Source organism: Mandrillus leucophaeus, unplaced genomic scaffold (assembly GCF_000951045.1).
Source record: "Mandrillus leucophaeus isolate KB7577 unplaced genomic scaffold, Mleu.le_1.0 Scaffold1337, whole genome shotgun sequence".
Classification (NCBI taxonomy): Eukaryota; Metazoa; Chordata; class Mammalia; order Primates; family Cercopithecidae; genus Mandrillus; species Mandrillus leucophaeus.
Genome location: NW_012101296.1, coordinates 564,721 through 587,477, shown reverse-complemented (window position 1 = coordinate 587,477; position 22,757 = coordinate 564,721). Strand labels below are relative to the sequence as shown.

At 39.5% G+C, this 22,757-nt stretch overlaps 1 protein-coding gene across 1 annotated transcript; it reads left to right on the top strand.

Annotated features, from left to right (window-relative positions):
• The first annotated feature begins 1,990 nt into the window (after positions 1-1,990).
• NIPAL1 (NIPA-like domain containing 1) lies at positions 1,991-21,692 on the top strand. Its single transcript, XM_011973056.1, has 6 exons — positions 1,991-2,103; positions 10,643-10,909; positions 15,635-15,691; positions 18,515-18,605; positions 20,383-20,543; positions 21,062-21,692. Exons 1-6 carry the CDS (start codon positions 2,058-2,060, stop codon positions 21,670-21,672), a joined length of 1,233 nt encoding a protein of 410 aa, XP_011828446.1. The 5' UTR covers positions 1,991-2,057; the 3' UTR covers positions 21,673-21,692.
• The last annotated feature ends 1,065 nt before the right edge of the window (positions 21,693-22,757 follow it).

Genomic DNA, 22,757 nt, shown 5'->3' with positions numbered 1-22,757 from the left:
ACAAAATACCTCTTACCTAAAATAGACCTTAATATGCAACTGGAATTAAATAAAGATACATTTTTTAAAGTCTGTTTTAGTTTTATTTTTTAATGTCCAATTACCAAATGGGTTAAGAGCACATACCTGAAGCCCAACTTTCTTGGTTAGCATCTCAGTTCCACACTTACTGGCTATGTGTGCATAGGCCAGTTACTTAATCTTTGTGTGGCTCCATTTCCTCAGCTGTAAAGTGGGGGTAACAGTATCGACCTTACAGGATTTTCATGAAGATTTACAAAGTAAATATTTACAAAGAGTTTAGAATAGTGCTTGCCACATAGTAAATGCTATCCAAGTGTTTGTTAAATAAAAAATAAGCACCTTAGATCACGTTTACCATCATTACCAATCTTTGATAAAGACAAAATTTTAAGTTGGAAATCCAAAGAAAACGTTTAAATAGAAGTCTAAGTGTTAAGGCTTGTTATGGAAAATTGGCATAAATCTCCCTCGCTTTCAACTTTCACCTATTCCACTCTCCATGGTGTTCCTTCTCTGCAAAGTCATCCACATGTATTATAAAAGTGGATGCCTTGGATTGGTATGTTGACTAATTTGTTCTTAGCTCTTCTCTCATCAGCCTAAGAACAAGAAAAACAAGATTGAGGCCTCTGCTATGAAACTCTTAGGTAATAAAATTAATAGCACTGTTCATGCCTACCTAGAACAAAGGCTACCTGAGTACATGAGAATATTTTCCTCGGTGTTAAAATGCCAGAGCACAAAGGCACCCCAGTTCTCCCTGGTGAGGGTTTGAGCCCGAATTGTTCACCGCCACCCCACCCCCCGCCTTTTTTTTCTTGAGACAGGGTCTCTGTTGCCCAGACTGGAGTGCAGTGGTTCGATCATGTCTCACTGCAGCCTCCACCTCCTGGGCTCAAGCCATCCGTCCTCCCACCTCAGCCTCCTGAGTAGCTGGTACTACAGAAGTACACCACCACACCTGGCTAATTTTTGTAGAGACAGGGTTTCACCATGATGCCCAGGTTAGTCTCGAACTTCTGGACTCAAGAGAGCCACTCGCCTCGGCCTCCCAAAGTGCTGTGATTACAGGCGTGAGCTACCCCGCAGCCCTGCTCACTCTTTGTTGCATAAATACCTGCTGTCAAGTCTTCCAACCTTGATTTGGTTACTTAACCTCACTCTTTGCCTCTAATCCCTCATCTGTAAACTGAGCGTTAATAGATTGCTGTGAGATTTAATACATAATGTGCCTACATATGTATGGTATAACAAGGATATCATAAACATTAGTTATTAATAATTTGTGGGAATAGGTCTTTCCAGTTTGGGCATTGCTTTTCCCTTAAAGGTTTCTTTCGAATATCTCTATGACCCAGAAAATGGGGCAGGGTAGCGGGAGTTGCCTGCTGGAGACGGAATGGGGAGTGGATGGATATAGCGGGCGTGGACGGACAGCGACAGAAGCTGATAACAGCACAGAAGGGCAAAGTCTGCTCTACAGCCCCCAAAATAAACTTGAGCCTGGCAATCCGCGCAGAACACCAGAGGTCAGCAGCTTCGGTGCAAAGCAACTAACATCCGAAGGCTTCCAAAAGCAGCAGAGCTCTGTCTAGCCGGGGAGACTTTTCGACCAGAGAGGAGCCAGAAGGGGGCCTCAGCGTAGCCTCCACTCCACTCAATTCCCGGAGTTACCTTGGCGGGCTCCACGCTCCGAGAGACGCAGTTGCTCTAAGAGGCGTGTCTGTGTTTCTCTAGTTCGCGGCTCCAGCAGCCGCGCCAAGGGGCAGCTGCTACTCCTGCCAGATACACTAGTTATCACGGGCCGCCCCAGGCCTGTGGGGCCGCTGAGAATTCGCAGCAAGCCCCAGGCCCCGGGGCGCGGCTGGCGCTGAGGCCCCGCCTGGCCATGCCCATTGGCGGAGGCTGCTCTGGGGGCGGGGTCAGGGCGCCCCATTCCTAGACGCCGCAGCCCGGTCCGCCGCGGGTGCGTGTGGAGGAGAGGCCCAGGTGAGGAGCCAGCGCCCGCGTTCCGGAAGCCCCCTCCCGGGGCCATGGGGGCACAGGTGAGGCTGCCGCCTGGAGAGCCCTGCCAAGAAGGTTTGTGTCTGCCCTGGGCCGAGGGACCTAGCAGCTGGGTGGCCAAGAGACCGGGTGGGCGGTCCCCGGATACTTGGCGGAGACTGGGAAGGGGGGATGTACCGACTCTTAACGTAGTCGTTCACTCATTCATTCATTCGGTCAGTCGGCCGTCCAGCCAGGCGTTCAGCACTTACTTAGGGGTGCCTAGGCGATTCGGGCTGTGCTGGAGAACCTGAGTGGAATAAGGCAGATGAGATTCCCACTCGATTCGCGAGGCCGACCCGTGTAAATTACCGCGTGCTGCGTGTGGAACTGGGAAACTCAGAATGCTATGGGAAGAATCCCGAGTCCCTCTGAGAAGGACGTTTCCTCTGACTCAGGCTGGCTTCCAAAGTCTGGGGCCGACGTCACCCGGTGGGCAGAGGGCGTGTCTGCCTGGGGGGCCCGTGGGAGTTCTGCGCTGCGCCCTCCTCTGACTCCCGGGGATCTAGCACCGCGAGAGGAGAGCCAGGGGCCGCGAGGGTGGGCGCTGGGCAAGTCTGGGCCGTCCACATCTCTCCTCTTCCTTGGAGATGAAAAGGTCTCCAAACCCACGAGCCTGTCTGACTCGCTGTGCAGTCACTTTTTGGCTGCTTAAGGCGAGAGCCGTACTGGAGAGGAAACCGGGAACCGGGAGCCCTCGTTTGCAGGCTCTTCCCACTGCTTCCCGGCTGAGCCCTGTGAAATCTCTGGCCGAGGCTCCTTGCCCTTCGCCAGGTGTTCGCAACACTGGTGGGCTTTCTGCAGTCTCCATACCGAAGGCCCCGATAAAAGTAAGGAAGGGGGTAGGGGGAGCGACTGGAAGGATGTGGATACATTGAAATGATGGTTTTCACCGTACCCAGGGGAAAGCAGCTTTTTAATTTACCTGGTAATGCAGTAAAGGGGAAGGGAGGCAGTGAAAGGCATGGTAAGAACTATATATATACACATACATATCTATAGTTCCCTTACATATATATGTATGTATGTATATACATATACACCTGTGCAAAGGTGCCTGCAACTTCCCTGGTTTCCTCTCCTCTTGACTTTCCAGCTTATTCCTTTTTAACAAGTGAGCTCGTCAAAACCATGCCAGCAAGGAAGAGAAGAGACATCAAAAAAAGAGAAAAATGCCTGAACGATTCACAAACTATTAAAAAAAAAAAAAAAACTAAAATTTTAAGGCCGCTGGATCTAGAATTATCTTCTAGTCTTTTTTTCTCAAAAAGAGCAAAAACGCCTGAACAACTCACAAACTATTAAAAAAACAAAAATTTAAAGGCAGCTGGATCTAGAATTATTCCCTAGTCCCATTTTTTCTCAGAAAGAGAAAAAATGTGTGAACAATTCACAAACTATTAAAAGACAAAATTTGTAAGGCAGCTGAATCTAGAATTATTTCCTAGACAGTCAGGTTGTGTGCCCTTTTTCTAAATAATTTCTAACCCAGCAAATCCGACGGTTACTAACACACCCACCCTTGTTTACCCAAGGATCTGTAAGTAAGGAGGGTATATGAATTACACCCACTAAAGTGTTTGAGCTTCCGGATATTTTTCCTGCTTTGCTTGTTCATTGAGTTCCAACAAGAAACATTTAAGCTCCAGGCTTAATACCTGTGATTAACCATAGTAATTAATTGTGTGGAAAGCTGGTGAGAAAGACTTAGAAATCTGAATGCACGTTATTAGTAGTGGGAAGAGATTAGGCTTTGGCATCAGACAGTCTGAGCTGTAACTTAGCTTCCTTGAGCCTTTTGCCTGTCTGTAAATTGTCTATAAATTGGGGATCATCCCTCCAGTTTACAGTTCTGAAGAGTAGGTACAGGTGGGATTACATATGAACTATACCACTCAGAGCTTGACATGGAGTAAACAAAGACTCAAAATTTCACTTGTTCGTTCAAATAACAACAGTCCCATGTGCCAAGCAGTGGCATAGGTGCTAGAATAAAGGGGTCTGCAAGTCTGGTCCTAGACTCTAGGACTAGGTTCCTGCTCTCAGGCACCTTACTGTCCAGATGGCAGCTACTATGCAAGAAACAAAGTAATTTAAAAGATCATTATAATAGCAGTAATGTATCAAGAGTGTTGGGATGTTTAGATTGGGTATTCAATGAAAGCCCCTTAAGAAAGTGATATTCAAGCTGAGACCCAAATGACAAGGTGTCAGTCATGAGATCTGAAGATAGAGCATTCCAGTTGAACTTCCATGAAGAAAAAGTTAATTTCATACTTTGGTTTTGACTTTTTTTGTTTTTTTGTTTTTTGTTTTTTGGTTTTTTTTGTTTTTTTGTTTTTGTTTTTGTTTTGTTTTTTTGAGGAGGAGTCCCACTGTGTCGCCCAGGATGGAATACAGTGGTGCAATTTCGGCTCACTGCAACCTCCACCTTCTGGGTTCAAGCAATTCTCCTGCCTCAGCCTCTCAGGTAGCTGGGGCTACAGGCACATGTCACCACACCCAGCTAATTTTTGTATTTTTAATAAGGGTTTCACTGTATTGACCAGGCTGGTCTTGAACTCCTAACTTCAAGTGATCCTCCCACCTTGGCATGCCAAAGTGCTGGGTTTACAGGTGTGAGCCACCCCTCACCCCACATTAGTTTTGACTTTTAAAGCTACAGATGCTTCAAAAGAGTCTCTAATCCAAAATTATCTTTAAAAGAAACAAATTCAAACATGTATGAAGGTTGTTATAAAACTGTAATTAAGCTGTATGAGGAAGTCTATTTGATTGGGAACATATGATGGAAAGTGAGAGGTTTCTTTAGATTGGGAAGGCAGGGAAGGCCTCTCTGAGTTGCTTAGTCCTCTCACTTAGAAGAAGCTAGTTATGCCAGCCAGCACTCCGTAACAGGCTCAGGAACGGCTGCTTTTTAAAAAGTTTAAGTTGAGAAGGAACTTATTCTATGAAAGGAACAGAAGAAAAGGCAATAGTGGGGAATGAGATTAGACAGCTGGAGACAGGATTCCACGGGGCCTTATAGACTATAGTGGGAATTTGGGATTTTTTTCTGAATGAGAAGGGAAGCCCGTGCGGAGTTTTGGAAGGAGGAATAACAGGATCAGACCTACTTTGTCTAAAGGTTCATTTCACCTGATCCTTCTCCCACCTACTCTTTAGCCACATCTCATACCATCTCCCTTTCTGTCACCCCAGGTAACCTGGCTGACTGCAGTTTCTTCAACCCCTCAGGGTTTCTGCTTTTAAACTTAGCAGAGAGGCTCTTTTGTTTAATCCTGTTTTAAAAAAAATATATTCCTTGATGCTGCTTTTACTACTTGCCATGGCACTCTTAACATACATATAGTTATTTGTTTGTTAATCTTATCTCCTCCTACTGGAATATAAGAGAGAGGGAACACTGTTGTGTTCATTTTTGTGTCTCCAGATTCTAGAAAATGCCCAACAGGTAGTACACCATACATATTTGTTGAATGAAGGAAAAGAAGATTAGTGTTTCAGAGAGGGGTGAGAGGGAGAGTAATGCAATATGATGTCAGAGATGAGGCAGTTTCAGAGCATGAGAAGCTTTAAAGTTCAAAGTTAGTGAGGAGTTGAGATTTTGTTAAGATGAAAAACCATGACAGGGCACAGGGAGGATTAAGCCAGGGAGTGATATAACCTACTTCCCACTGATTAGTGTTTGGAGAATAAATTGTACCAGACATAAAGAGATTTCATTCAGTCATTCCTATGCTAATATGAATAGGCAGGTATATCACATATTCTTGCTTAGGTTTCTAGGTCAACTGAAGGTTGACTGGCCTAGATGGGGCTCACCTATGTGTCTCTGCTTCAGGCTACACGTCCACCTGGGTTTGGCTCCTTCATGTGGGATGAGCTCAGATCTGCTCCATGTGTCTTCATTTGAGTGCTGAGGCTGAAGGGAGAGCAACTCCTCAGGGAATTACAGAGATGCAAATGAGTAAACCCAACCACATAAGCATTTTTGAAATCTAGCTTCATATCACTTCTGCTGACATCCCATTGGCCACCAAATCACTTTCAGCCCAACATCAGGTGAAGCACCTTTGCCCACATTGGGAAGGGTAGGGGCTGAATATTGAATGAATAATAATCCAAACTGTCACAATAGAATAGATGGTGAGACCCCCAACAGGAAATATCTTGCAGTGATTAAAAAGGTAGTTTTATACAATCATTGACTTTCTTAAAACCAGATTTCTATTCCATGTAATAAACTGGACCATTTAAATTATTATTTATATTATTATTCTCTATAGGCAAATATTTGACAAATTATTTAAAGCATTTCATCCTCATATAAATGAATAATAAATTTCAACTGGCTTTTTCTTGTACTTTATGTTTTTATTTTTCTGAAATAGAATGCTGGATGGGATTTGGGTTACTTGGCCCTGGTTTTAGCAGTTACATAACTTTGGCCAGTGTCACTTAATATATTGGCATCAGTTTCTTTAAACTATCTCCCGTCTGTCAGTGTCTATGAGTTTAGAACTGGTCCATCAGCAACATTTATGAGGCACCAGTATGTAAGTAATTCTGAGAACAGACATAGATTATGATCAAACTTTAGAATCACTGAGTCAAAGTCCCTCATTTTACAGATGGGGAAACTGAAACCAAGAGCCATTACTCAACTTGCCCATGATTATAGATGGTAGATCTTCATTTTTAAATGTTAAAGTTGTGTGTATGTAAACTATTACACCTGTATGTAGAAGATAAATATTAGGTTGATCTATATGAAACTACTTGTCATAGGGTTCAAATTTTTCAGTTATCAATTTCATATAGTTCAACATAATAGAAGAACATTAGGAGTACTGTTTGTAGGATCTGTAAATTACTTATCAACCAACTATAAAATAGAAAAATTAATTGTGTGATATACAGTGGAATTCTCTAGAACAGTGGGGGAAAAACAAATCCTACAGCCACATGCATCATGTCTTGATGAATCTCGAAAACAAGTCACCGAAGAACAATGTCTTTATCATTACATTTTCTTAGGTGCAAAAAGAGGCAAAAACATTTTCAAGATATATGGAGAAAATCTTTTTTATAAGCAAAAGAATGTTAAAGAGAAAATCAGGATAGTTATGAACTCTGAGGGGTGATGCTTTATTTCTTAAATTAGCTGTTTGATACATTGGTGTATATATATATATTTATAACATGTATTTCCTAAATATTCATTACTTTCTATTTAGAAAAATAACATCAAAAAAGAAATACATGTTCTTGGCTAGCAAGAGTATACCTTGGTATAGTCACTTTAGAGGACTATTGATGGTGTCTATTAAAAATGAAAAATAATGAATGTAGTAGATGTTCTCTTTCTGTGGAATAAAGTCTACATTAAACTCCCTGGAAAATTACTGTGCTTACTTGAATCTTGATAAGCCAATTGTGACTTCAGATGTCTTTGATTCCTTTAAAACACTCTAAATTCCCTGCCCACACAACCTCCATTACCCATCTCTCCCCTTCTCCCATAGGCCACTCCACATCCACTAACCCATCCTTTCTTTCCTCTTTCAGTCATATCTGCCGTAGGCTCTCTCCCTAACATGTTCCCAAAGCATAAAACAATTTAAGTCCTAAGGTCAGTAACCAGACAAGATTTTTATTATTTTTCCTGCCATAAAACTTGGAGCATTCATGCCTGCCAGTTACAATGAGAACTTGCAAAATGCAACAGTGATCATTTGATCTCCCTTATGACCCTCTGCTCCCACACCCCCTACAATGTCAGAAACATTTTGCTATGTCAACAACTTAGAAGGAATATTGTTTCACTGGAATGAGATCCACCCACACTGATTTCAGAGACAAAGTTTTAGAATGGTTATGTTAACTGCATAGTAAATGACATGAATGCAGTCATGGAATTCACTGGTAAGTCAGGTCCGATATTTTCTCAGGAATGAGTGTAATCAAAATTCTTACAAAAATATACTTAATCACTTTCCCTTCTTGGGGCTTAAATGAGATAAACGTGGTGTGGAACAAGATTGCTAAGGGCTAACTTGCTTGAAAATTTGCAGCATCAGCCTGACCAATGTAGTGAGACCCCATCTCTACAAAAAAAATTTAAAAATTAGCTGGGCATGGTGGTGCATGCCTGTGGTTCCAGCTACTTGGGAGGCTAAGGTGGGAGGATCATTTAAACCCAGGAGGTCAAGGTTGCAATGAGCCGTGATGGCACCACTGCACTACAGCCTGGGTGACAGAGTGAGACCCTGTCTCAGAAAAAAAAGAAATGAAAATTTGCAGCAGTTAGAATATTTAGTTTTGACTTTGAGTTTATTCTGGATTTCTGTTTCTTTGTTTTGTTTGTTTGTTTTTTTGTTTTTGTGGAGATCTCGCTATATTGCCCAGGCTGGTCTTGAACTCTGGTGCTCAAGGAAACCTCTAGCCTCTGCCTCCCTAAGTGCTAGGATTACAAGGGTGGGACACCATGTCCAACTATTCTGGATTTCTGAAGCAAAGTTGGGTCATTTTCAAATTACAGAAATAAATTAAATAATAGTCATGAAAACCTTGAATTCCATTATTTTATTATTTTCCAGACCTGAACTTCATGGGTGTTTCTTAACTTTGCATGTGGTAAAATTCAGGTGGCTTCATGAAGCTTTGCCAGAGGTATATAGGTCCACTTATGGAAGTCTTGTTGCTAAGACATCATTTGATCAAACAGCCTTTTGTTGCTTATATGCCTTAAGATTTTTGAAATGTAAAACTTTTCTAAAAATTGAATTACAAAATTGTATCTGATTAATTTTCCTTTACCCTCTTTTGTTTAGGGTAATTCATAATGGGAGAATTTGCCATTTTTAAAGGGAAAAAGATGGGAAGACAGAACATCTTGTCACAATGTCACCTTGTTGGTGTCTTTTCGAGTGGAGAACAGATTACAAAAATTTCTTACATAGTGTAAAACTTCATTTCATTTTGTTTTCATTTTGTGTTTTAGTGTTTAGCCTCAAAATTCCAAGACATTTATAATAGTGGACTTGGTTCAGGGGATTTACATACTTCTTTGAATCTCATTTTTTAAAAAACCTAATGATACTTAATTCATTTTTTATTAGATTCTATTTTCTTTAGGAGACAGTGTATTAATAGACCTGAAAAATCAGTGAAAGTGGTACAGAAAACTAAACTCACTTTTAAAACGTTTTCTGAAATATATAATTCTTCATGCCCATCAAATGACTCATGACTCACACCCCACCAAAATAGTTAGACAGATTTCTTCTCCTTCTCCTTCTCCTTCTCCTTCTTCTTCTTCTTCCTCTTCTTCCTCTTCTTCTTCTTCCTCTTCTTCTTCTTCTTCTTCCTCTTCTTCTTCCTCTTCCTCTTCTTCTTCTTTCTTCTTTCTTCTTTCTTCTTTCTTCTTCTTCCTCCTTCTTCCCTCCTCCTCCTCCTCTTCCTTCTTCTTCTTTCTTCTTCTTCTTCTTCTTTTTTTGGAGATAATCTCGTTCTGTCACCCAGGCTGGAGTGCAGTGGCATGATCTCAGCTCACTGCAACCGCCTCCCAGGTTCAAGTGATTCTCCTGCCTCCACCTCCAGAGTAGCTGGGACTACAGGCACGTACCACCATGCCCATGCCCCTCTAATTTTTGTATTTTTAGTAGAGATGAGGTTTCACCATGTTGGCCAGGCTGGTCTCGAACTCCTGATCTCAAGTGATCCACCCACCTTGGCCTCCCAAAGTGCTGGGATTACAGCCATAATGCCCAGCCAATTTCTTTTTTCTTTTTTTCTTTTTTGAGACAGGGTCTTGCTCTGTTACCTAGGCTGGAGTGCAGTGGTGTAATCGCAGCTTACTGCAGCCTCATCCTCCTGGGCTCAAGCAATCCTCCCACCTCAGCCTCCCGAGTAGCTAGGACCACAGACATGCGCCACCATGCCTGGTTAATTTTTCAATTTTTTTTATGTAGATGGAATTTCACTATGTTGCCCAGGCTGGTCTCAAACTCCTGGAATCAAGCAATCATCCTACCTTGGCCTCCCAAAATGCTGGTATTATAGGTGTGAGCTACCACACCCAGCGAATAGATTTCTTGCAATGTGATTTCTAGACAGGGTGCTATGCTTCCTCCCTACATTCAGGCCCCACAAGCCCTGCTTTCCAGTAGCCAGGCTGATAATGCAGAGTGAAGGGGATGTGACAGGCTGTGTTGAACTGTTGAGCACAAGCCAGGTCTGAACAGCTATTCACTGCTCCATCAAGTTGCTGATTCGCCAGAACAAAGACACAAGTGTTGCCAGATCGAATTTATAGGGGGAATCTAGGCTTTCATGTGAAATTGTTCATTTTTAAGTGATGACAGCTAAACACTTTAAAATCATTTTTAAAAATCTGTGTAAGCCAATTTGACAATGTCTGTAGGCCTGTGGGCCACCTGTTAAGGACTTCCCTGCATGTAGTAAAATGTTTCAGTACCATCCACTCAAGGCTCTGTTTCCTGCAGAAAGCCAGTAAGCCTTAATACCTCTCCCTTTCATTCCTGACATTCTCTCCTTTCCTTTTTTCCAGGATATGTGCTGTCTCTGGTCTGTCCAAACTCCTTCCAGGCTTGGTGTGAGATCACAAATGTTTCACAGCTGCTGGCTTCTCCTGTGCTCTACACGGACCTGAATTCCAGCATAAACAACTTGAGCATTTCAGCAAATGTAGAAAACAAATACAGTCTTTATGTGGGCTTGGTACTGGCAGTAAGTTCAAGTATTTTTATTGGCTCCAGCTTCATCCTGAAAAAGAAGGGCCTCTTGCAACTGGCCAGCAAGGGTGTTACTAGAGCTGGTAAGAAACACATGCAACCAATGAATTTAAGTTTCTAACTGCAGAAATGATCCTGTTATAAGGCCACATCTCAACACTACTCTTATAAACTTGCTTGTGTAATTTATAGTTATTGATTTTTTCCATATGGATGTTAGAAAAATACTTAGGTCTTTGATTAAAATGAATAGAAAACTCATGATTAATGAAGGGATAGTCTGGCAGACCTACTCAGCATCTTAAGTGTCACTATAAATAGCAGCCTAATTCTATTGTTATCCATTTATTGATTTAATAAATATCTATTAGGGGCCAAACACTGCTAGGGAAGGTTCCTGTTCTTGAGAATCTACTATCAAGGCAAGTAAACCTATCAGCAATAAAAAAGAATACACGTACAACTAAAAATTATCCCAGGCTACAGTAATAATAACTCACTGGCTTGGTTTATCTTAGTCTCTATCTTCTTGGTGGAGTCAGCTGTGTCTCCCAGTGTCTGATCTCTGCCACCTCTCCAACTTCTGCTTTTCTCCCCATCACCTACTTTTCTCTTGTTCCTGGAATAGGTCTGGTTCTGTCCCACCCACAGGTCTTTTCCCATTGCCTGGAACTCTTCTCCCTGCCCTTCATTTAGCTGACTTATCCTTCAGACTTCAGTGTGAGTAGCATCACCTCATAAAGGCCTTCCTTGACCATTCTCTAACAGCAGGTCTCCCCACCCCACCCCCACTATTCTCTGTCATTGCACTAATAGTTTCCCTCACTGTACCTAGGATAATTTTTAGTTGTACATGTATTCTTTATTGTTGTTGATAGGTTTACTTGCTTATTGATAGTAGATTCTCAAGAACGGGAACCTTCCCTAGCAGTGTTTGGCACCTAATAGATATTTATTAAATCAATAAATGGACAACAATAGAATTAGGCTGCTATTTATAGTGACATTTAAGATGCTGAGTAGGTCTGCCTGAATATTCCTTCATTAACAATGAGTTTTCTATTCATTTTCATCAAGTATACTTTAAGATCTAAGCATTTTTCTAACATCCATATGGAAAAAAACTAAAGACTATAAATTACACAAGCAAGCTTATAAAAGTACTATTGAGATGAGATTTGTACTATCAGAAAATATATGCTATATTAAAACAATTTGATACTGGCATTAAAGGAGACAAAATCATAAAATAATTTAAAACTTATAAGCAGACCCAAGTATATATAACAATTGAATTTGTTATTTTAAAAAGTGGCATTTCAAAACTGTGGAGAAAGGACAAATCATTCCAAGTATTGAGACAATTGGGAAAAATTAGAGGAGAAAAACATGAAAGTTCTACTTCACACCATTCAGCAAAATACATTCCAGATAGGTTAGAATTTAATATAAAAATAATTTTTTTTTTTTTTTGAGACAGAGGTTTGCTCTGTCGGCCAGTCTGGAGTGCAATGGCATGATCTCTGGCTTGCTGCAACCTCCACCTCCCAGGTTCAAGCGATTTTCCTGCCTCAGCTTCCCAAGTAGCCGGGATTACAGGCATGCGCCACCACGCCCAGCTAATTTTGTATTTTTAGTAGAGACAGGGTTTCACCATGTTGGCCAGGCTGGTCTCGAACTCCTGACAGATGATCTATCCGCCTCGGCTTCCCAAAGTGCTGGGATTGCAGGCGTGAGCCACTGCGCCTGGCCAAAAAAATGAAATAATCGGGAAAAAAAAAACCTTTTCTAAGCATAAAGATAAAGAATTCATTTTATATAAAGGAAGAGATTATCTAGATTGAGAAAAAAATCCTATATGGAAAAAGTTTAAAAACTGAAACTAAAAAGTAAATGATGTATTGGGGAAAATATGATGAAATATGTGACAAAGTATAGTTTCATAATATATAAAAAGTAACTGCAGTCAATAAGTGAAAAGGTTAGTACCCTAACAGAAAATAGACATAGCATATAAACAAGAAACAAACAAAATAAGAAATGCAAATGACCAATAAACATATGTAAATAAATATTGTTTCACTAGTACCCAAAGAGATACCAACTAGACAATAGGTTCAGTGTGGTAACATAATTCCAACTTAGTTATTTGCAAATGTAATGACCAATAAACATACATAAATAAATATTATTTCGCTAGTACCCAAAGAGATACCAACTAGACAATAGTCAGGTCCAGGGTTGTAATATGATTCCAAGTTAGTTATTTGCCAATTTCTTACGGAGAAAGTCCTAAATAAGCACAGTTAACTACTTTGCAAAATAGTCTTCATAGCATATATATCCTGTTTAATTATAACAAAATCAATTAGGTCAAATGCAGAGGGCTAAGTATATTAAAATTCATAAGAAAATTCCATTTTCTATAGTAAATATAATGACATAAAGTTATAGATTAGAGTAGTAGGAAGATAACCCTTTGAATACCTTAAAAGCATTTTGTCCTTTTCAGTAGATGAAACAGAAACTTGATTTCAGTATGACAAGGTAGAAAATAAGCAGAGTGCATCTACCTGATGCTTGTTATTCTCTCATTGACTAATCCAAACTCTCAAAAGCTCTTATGTCAACCATCTTCTTCCCTTTACAGTCCTCATTAGTACCAATGTAATTTACTATTTATGTTTTCTGTTTTTAATTTTAACCATAGCTGAAATGAAGTATTTGTGTCCACACATCTGACTAACGTAAATATGGTGAACCTGATGATTAAATAAAATTTCTTACAAATTAAGAAAAACTTATCATTTGTGGAAAAGCAAAGGTGACACGGAAACATAATACAGAAAGTTTTAAGCAATCATAAGCAAAAAGAACAAAGCTGGAGGTATCACAGTACCTTCAAATTATACTGTAAGCTATCATAACCAAAACAGCATGGTACTGGTATAAAAATACACACATAGATCAGTGGAACAGAATAGAGAACCCAGAAATAAAGCCACATACCTACAACCAACTGATCTTTGACAAAGTTGAAAATAATATATGCTAGGGAAAGGCTGCCCTAGTCAATAAATGGTGCAAGAAAAATTGTAGAACCATATAGAAGAACAAAACTGGACCTTATATCTGACCATATACAAAAATCTACTCAAGATGGATTAAAAACTTAAATGTAAAACCTGAAACTATAAAAGCCCTAGAAGAAAACCTAGGAAAAACTTTTCTGGACATTGGCCTAGGCAAAGAATTTGTGACTAAGTCCTCAAAAGGAAATGCAACAAAAACAAAAATAGACAAATGTGACTTAAAGTAAAAAGCTTCTACAGAGCAAGAAAAATAATCAACAGGGTAAAAAGCCTACAGAATAGGAGAAAATACTTGCAAACTAAGCATCTGACAAAGGTCTAATACCCAGAATCTACAAGGAACTCAGTCAACTCAACAAGAAAAAAACAAACCCATAAAAAAGTGGGTAAAGGATATGAACATACGTTTTTCAAAAGACATGCAAGCGACCAACAAATATATGAAAAAATGTTCAGTGTCACTAATCACCAAAGAAAGGAAAATTAAAACCTAATGAGATACCATCTTACACCAGTCAGAATGGCTATTATTAATAAGTCAGAAAACAACAGATGTTGGCAAGAATGCAGAGAAAAGGGAATGCTTATACTCTGTTGGTGGGGATGTAAATTAGTACAACCACTGTGGAAAACAATATGGCGATCTCTCAGAGAACTAAAAATAGAACTGCCCTTCAATCCAGCAGTCCCTCTACTTGAGGAAAAGAAATCATTTTATCAAAAGACACTTGCACTCAAATGTTTATCACACTGCTATTCACAACAGCAAAGTCATGAAATCAACCTAAGTGCTCATCAACAGAGGACTGGATAAAGAAAATGTGGTTTATTTATATACAGACACCATAGAATACTACTTAGCTGTTAGAGAAATGAAACCATATCTTTTGCAGCAACATGGACAGAACTGGAGGCCATTATCCTAAGTGTAGTGACTCAGAAACAGAAAATCAAAAGCTGCGTGTTCTCGCTTGTAAGTGGGAGTTAAACCGTGGATACACATGCACATTTAAAGTGGAATAATGGACATTAGAGATTCCAAAAGGTGGGAGGGTAAAAGGGTAGAAGCAGGTGAGAGATGAAATACTACCTATTGGGTTCAATGTTCACTATTCAGGTAATAGATACACTAAAGGCCAGACTTTACAATACATTGATGTAACACAACTACACTTGTACCCCGAATCTCTTTTAAGAATCAGGAAAAATAAAACAAAAATGAACTCCTGATTCATAAAAGAATAAAATGGGTGGCAAACAGAAAAATGCAGATTGAAATGACATACCATTTTAAGACTATCAAATTTGCAAAGTTTTTTAAAAAATTGACATAACTTTTCTGGCGGGCAATTTCTTTAAAAAATGCATTTCCTCCTACTCAACAATTACACTTCTAGGAATTTATCCTGGAGAAATAATCATTCCAGTGTTACAAAGATGTATGTGTAGGGAGGTTCATGAGAGCATTATAAGAGAAACGTGGAAAAAAATATAAATGCAATTAATCCATTAGGGGATTTGTTAAATCATTGTAAACTGGGGGGGAAAAAGCTTTAAAAGAGCTTTGGAAATGACCAAGTAAATAAGCTAAGAGACTTTAGTTTACTGACTTAACTTTTCTAACCATAATCCAGTACGCTTCCTAGAAGTCAATTCTTCAAACCTTCCTCCAGTGTAGAACTCATTTTTTGTTAATTTTTATTTTTTGTATTTTAGGACAAGGTGGACATTCTTACCTGAAGGAATGGCTCTGGTGGGTAGGATTGCTGTCAAGTAAGTTTTTAATACTGAGAATACTGTTCATTTGTAAGACAGTAAATAGATTATATGAAATTTTTCAAAATTGGTTAATCTTCCTGTCAAGAATGGAACAAGGATGGAATTTAAGCCTAAAAATTTTTGTGTTGGTATAATATATTGCCCTATATATACTATTATATATGAATAAATTAATTTTTACTCTTATTTCCCACCACCTGTGCCCTCAGTACTGTCTTGGAATGCAAGGGAAAACGTTGACCTTTCAAATATTGTATTTTAACCACAGACTTCTGCTATTTTCTTCACCATAACAATAGAGAAAAGTACTTTTCTTTCATGTTTTCCCACCTCCTAATTTGAACCTGTGACTATATATACTACATATTTTCTCAAGAACGAGTACAGTTTCCTTGCCAGGACAACAACATGGATAAGTGAAAGGCTTCTGTGGCTGCTTGGTACTGAACAAATGGAGAAGAAATGAGGGCTGTCAGCACTCTCCTTCCTCCCAGACCTGCTGTGAGGATTAAACGAGACTTTGTAGGATCTGAAAGCACTTTCTAAATGCTAATGTGATATCCAAATAGAAGGCAGTGTTCATCTCCCTCAGCCACGTTTGCTGACTTCAGTCTCCCCACTAAGTGAAATTTCTTAAATCCCAAAACGGAAGCTTCCCTCAGAAAGGGCATCATAAATTCCCTCTGTAGCCAGGAGTCTTAAAGCTTCCCTGAATTTCCCCAAACCAAGCAACACATTTCAGTATTTGTAAGATCCTGTTATGCGAAGGAACTGGGTACCTTTTCTTTAATAAATGGTGGAGTCTAAAAGTGTGATTAATGAAAATAATTTAAATATGTATAGCCCCTTTAGTGTTTGTTTATTATAGTTTTTTGTTGTTGTTGTTGTTTTGAGGTGGAGTCTTGCTCTGTGGCCCAGGCTGGAGTGCAATGGCACAATCTTGGCTCATTGCAGCCTCCACCTCCCAGGTTCAAGCGATTCTCCTGCCTCAGCCTCCCGAGTACCTAGGATTACAGGTGCACATCACCACACCCAGCTAATTTTTGTATTTTTAGTAGAGACGAGGTATCACCATGTTAGCCAGGCTGGTCTTGGAACTTCTGATCTCAGGACACCCACCTCGGCCTTCCAAAGTGCTGTGATTACAGGCGTGAGCCACCATGCCCGGCCACCCCCTTCAGTTTTTAGGGTGCTTTTACATCCACTTTATCTATTTGAATAAAAATTGACCAGGGCTGTCTGGGAAGATTCCAGATAGGTATTTGGATCATTCTCTTTTTCTCTTTTACTTGCATCTCCCCACCCTCTACCCATACTTTATAATGAAATTATAAGGAGAATATTATGTGACTACATTTGCAATTTTGCTTTCACCATGTAAAAATGTTTATGTCAGTATTGAAGAGAGAAAAGCACACCTTAGAGATTAAGTAAGTGACATACATACAGTACTTTAATCATGAAGTCAATGTTTTCCTGGAAAGAAAGATGAAGATAAAATATAAATAATATAAAATATCCAAGGAAACCTTAATATTCCAAGAAAACTGCCACGGTTCTTTGTTTTTTTTTTTCTTTTTATTTGTTTAGTTTTTTATTTTTTGAGACAGAGTCTCGCTCTTGTTGTCCAGGCTGGAGTGCAGTGGCTCACTGCAACCTCCACCTCCCAGATTCAAGTGATTCTCCTGCCTCAGCCTCTAGAGTAGCTGGGATTAAAGGCGCTTGCCACCACAGCTGGCTGATTTTTGTATTTTTAGTAGAGATGGGGTTTTACCATGTTGGCCAGGCTGATTTCGAACTCCTGACCTCAAGTGATCTGCTCCCGTCTAGCTCCCAAAGTGCTAGGATTACAGGTATGAGTCACTGGCCTCGCCATGGTTCCTTCGATGAGAGCAATGTCCTAATTATTCTGTTCTGTAAGTTTAGATTTGTTTAATGATGTTTTCCTAATGGTGAGTACTCCTATAGATTTGGGGGGATGTAGCATAGCAGCCAGACAAATGGAAAAAGAAAAAAATTATGCTAGTGTTCCTTTCTCTCTCTACAATAAGCATTTGCTTGGTGTAGTTGCCAGCATGAAATACTACATTCTGTGGGCAAGTTTCCAGCTGTGTTCTGTGAGAATAACTTGGCCCCAGTACAAGAGCCCAGCTCTTGAAGGGATTTCTCTCACTCTAGAAGTTATTTATAGCACACTATATCATGCAAGTCTAGAGTTCCTCGGATAAGAAAAAGATTACATTCAGGAGCATATCATGACTTTAAAACAGCTCCCTGGATCTTGTTAAGCTACTGAGATACTGTTACTTGCTTGTAGATCACTTACAATAGAGGCATATCTAACTTCATGGGACTGTGGCGGGTATTGCTGGCTATTCCCTACCCACACACCAGGTTTAACCATTCTAATTTTCCAAACTGGTTTTGGTGGTTGTGGGTAACCTACAAAACTGTAGGTATTCTTGAGCAAGTGAAAGAATTATCTGCTTACTACAAAGCTACCTCTACTAGAGTTGATCAGAGTCACCAAATGTGTCTTCAGTAGCTAAAAATTTCCATTGAAAGCCATTTAAAATGGGTACTCATCTGTCACCATTTTTTGCATCTTTTGAGTTTGTATCACCTGGTATTACAGTTTGTCTGCATCTCTTAATATTAATTATCTCCTACCCGCTATAAAACACGTTACATCATTCTTTTTAGCTACATCTTCCCATGTCTTTGGGTTAAAAGTCCACTGCTTTGCATGACTCGTTTGTTTTTCTCTTCTGACAAGCAAGCCCATTTTTTATGTCAATATCTCTGCTTGCTTTCTAGTGGGAGCAGGAGAAGCTGCAAATTTTGCTGCTTATGCTTTTGCACCTGCCACCTTGGTCACCCCTCTGGGTGCTCTGAGTGTTCTTATAAGGTATGTGAGCGACAAGGAACTTGGCTTCTGTAGGTATTTTAAGACCAAGATAAACTTAAACCATAAGAAACATACAGCTATGGATATCTAAAAGCAAACACACAAATCTGGACCAACCTGGGCTCTAAAAGTCTAGATGAACCCAAATTATTTCTGAGACTCCTGGGAAGCTTTGGACAAGTCACTCAGCCTCAGTTTACTCATTCATAAAGTGAGAATAATACTTTTTCTTGCCTGAAATCACAAAAATAACTTGAGAAGACAATAACCGTAGAAATAGGAAATAGACGGTCACATTATTATTTTAAAAACCTAAGACACAGTGAGTTTGATTTCCTACTAACATAAATGTGTTTTACATTTGTAACAATGCAATGAAGCATGGAAGATTTTTTAAATCTCTCATCAGAACAAATTGCCAGAGTCCTGTCAATTCTTTTTCTCATCATAGTGGTTAATGACTGTAGTTATCAGAGGACTTTTAAAAGCATGGTGTTTTGGTTAAATTTTAACTCTCACTAAAATTCTTGCATTGTTTGCTGGATACTTCTGTTTGGAGACCCGGTATCTTTAGTACTGGAAACAGGAATAATTTTCCTATTTCATGGAATGTGGATCTAATTTTTCTGAGTTTATTATGATCCCAAATGAATGTGTTTAATAAGCATATACACGTTTATCTGTTCTTGTCTTTTTCTTTTCTATTCGTTATCAACCTCTAGTAGAAAACTTATGATTGAGCCTACTAAATTCTTTTTAGCTTCTTTATAGGATTGTTGTGAGAATTAAGTGAGTTAATACACATAAAGCACTTCGAACACTTGTCTATGCAATGAATAGCTAGTTGTAGTAGTAATAGTAGTCTTCACTAAGGCTGCAGTCCTACAAGTGGCCACATGAGGGCAACTTTAGGAAAGTACCTGGTAATTAATTGATCATAATCTTGAGGACAGATGGGCACTTAATTGCCTTCATGGGGATACAGGGCATTAGAGGAAGAAGGCTGGTTTGCAGAAAACACAGCAACTGAAACATTAGGAGTACCGGATAGGTCTAAGTATCAGAGCAGTAGCAGGTGGTAAAGTATTTTGATATTTTGAAAATCTGCATCAAGCTTCTCTAACCCATGGCCCATGGGCTGCATGTGGCCCAGGACAGCTTTGAATGTGGCCCAACATAAATTTGTAAACTGTCTTAAAACATTATGAGTTTTTTTGTGATTTTTTTTCTTTTGCTCATTAGCTATCATTACTGTTAGTATGTATTATGTGTTGCCCAAGACAATTCTTCCAGTGTGGCCTAGGGAAGCCAAAAGATTGAATACCCCCGGTCCGTTTGATTGTAGTGGTATGAACTAGCTGATTATTAGCCCTGAGCAGAGTAATTTTTCTTTAGGAATGTATCTTTCTTTGAAACATCCATGGGCATACATATTCTAAATGTATCATGCCAGTAAGAAATAAAAGATTTTCTATTTTGCTTGGCTTTACAGGAAAAGATGGGTAAATTGAAAATGACTTGAGTAGAACCTCTTGTAAGATCACTGGAAGATTATAAGATATAGAATATTATAGCTTTTTAGATATAAAAACAATGAAGCATATTTGCCCATCAGTCCTGAGTTTCAAACCAATCTCGGGTTTTCAGTGTCATATAGCGTATTCCAGTCAGCTCATTGGGATATATGGTGGCATGTACCACAGTGTGACTTCTGAGCTGCCATGGGATCAAAAGGTAATTGAACTATAGTGATCTTTTATTTTTTCTCTCCCAACAGTGCAATATTATCTTCCTACTTTTTAAACGAACACTTGAACATTCATGGGAAAATAGGCTGCATATTAAGTATATTGGGGTCAACTGTGATGGTTATCCATGCCCCACAAGAAGAGGAAGTCACATCTTTGCATGAAATGGAAATGAAATTGAGAGACCCAGGTCTGTGATTCACCCTAAAGAACCACTCAAATTCTGCTCCACTTTCTCTCCTCACCAAATAGTATCTGTAATAATATTGTAATAAACTTTCTACATTGTGGGCTGCATTGTGGGTTGTGAGACACAGTGAGGTTTGATTATTATTTCTCCTGAAAAGATGGCAGAACTTATTTTTGTGTTCATGCTTCCCGTCTTACACAATGAAAGGGAGAGATGGGGATGGTAGAGGCAAGAGACATATTCAAAATCAAATCTTTGCCACTTTCTTCCTCTGAAAATAAAAAATTACTCTGATAATATTTGCCCTAGCTCATAGTGGTATTAGTGACATTTAAATGATACGTTTGTGAAAATTCTTCGTAAAATATTGAGAGCTATGCAATATAATGTTGTTTTTAATTTGATCTCACTTCTATTTCTAAAATACCTATGCTCTTAAACTCATGACTAACAAGATTTCAGAAAGGTATAATCCTGTGTGCATTTTCTAACGTCAAATTCTTTTCTCCTCCTAACAGGGTTTATTTCTTTTGCTGTGATCATAACTGTGATCTCCTTGGTGCTGATTTTGATTGTGGCTCCAAAGAAAGGACAGACCAATATATTGGTTTATATTTCAATCTGTTCCTTGATTGGAGCGTTTTCAGTTTCTTCTGTCAAAGGCCTGGGAATTGCCATTAAGGAGCTGATAGAATGGAAGCCAGTTTACAAACATCCCCTGGTCTTTGTTTTGCTGGCTGTACTTGTGCTTTCAGTAACTACACAGATTAACTATCTCAACAAGGCACTGGACACCTTTAATACCTCTCTTGTGACACCCATTTATTATGTATTCTTCACATCCATGGTAGTCACTTGCTCTGCCATCTTATTCCAAGAGTGGTATGGCATGACAGCTGGAGACATCATTGGGACCCTGAGTGGATTCTTCACTATTATCATTGGCATCTTCCTTCTACATGCTTTTAAAAATACTGACATTACTTGGAGTGAGCTTACATCCACTGCTAAGAAAGAAGCCATCTCTCTGAATGTCAGTGAAAACAATTATGTTTTACTAGAGAACTTGGAGTGTTCAGCCCCGGGATACAATGATGACGTTACCTTGTTTAGTAGAACTGATGACTGAAGTCTCTAGAAACACTGAGTTTTAACCAATATGAGACACACGAAGAGGAAAATGAATGCTTGCTTCCTGGAAGAAATGCTAGGAAAGTTAGCATTTTCTAACTAATTTAGATGTGAGGCCAAGTAAAAATGCCCTTTTTTTGGCAGTCGAATTTGAAAATCAAATTGATTATCCTCCAGAAGACTTCTGCTGCTTTTCATTTCTACGAACTTTGAAATACTCTCTAAGGATCAAAGAAGTCAAAGTGCTATGTGTGTCTCAGAATAATCCCCTTCTTCTGGTCACAATATCTTTGTCTCTGCCAGGTGGCTCTTCATTTCTTTGGTGGCTATTTTTAGACTCACAGTCATTCACCAATATAAAGTTAGCAGTGTTCTGACAGACACAGTATCAGTCATATTCTCCGTTCAGTCATAATTTCAAATTATTAAAACTGAGAAGAGAGGCCAGGTATGGTGGTTCACACCTGTAATCCTAGCACTTTGGGAGGCCAAGGCGGGCAGATCACTTGAGCTCAGGAGTTTGAGACCACCCTGGGCCACAAGGCGAGACCCTGTCTCTACAAAAAATACAAAAATTAGTCAGGCATGGTGGCACATGCCTATAGTCCCAACCACTTGAGGCTGAAGTGGGAGGATCGCTTGAGTCTGCAAGGTTGGGGCTGCCATGAGCCCAGGTTGCGCTACTGCCCTCCAGCCTGGGTGACAAAGTAAGACCCTGTCTCAAAAAAGAAGAAAAAGGGCAAGGGGCTTTTGCTTTAAAAAACTTTTTTTTTAATTGAGAAGTGAGATCACAGGTGCTTTGTTCTTCCTTCTGCACCTTCCTTCTTAAACTAGATAATTAATTCGTTATTTTAAGAAAAAAGAAATTAAAAAAAAAAAAGCCTGCTTTATTTGTTAGTGGGCTAGAATACACAAGACACAGCCACCCATAAAGAGTTTATGAATTGTGACTCACCGACATACCATAGGAATTTACTACCAGTTAAAGAGGGAGAACGTAGGAAGAGAAAAGTACTTCACATAAAGGAAAACGTTTTCTTCTCACAAAAACACAGACACGTGATTGTTTTCACAGGTTCCATT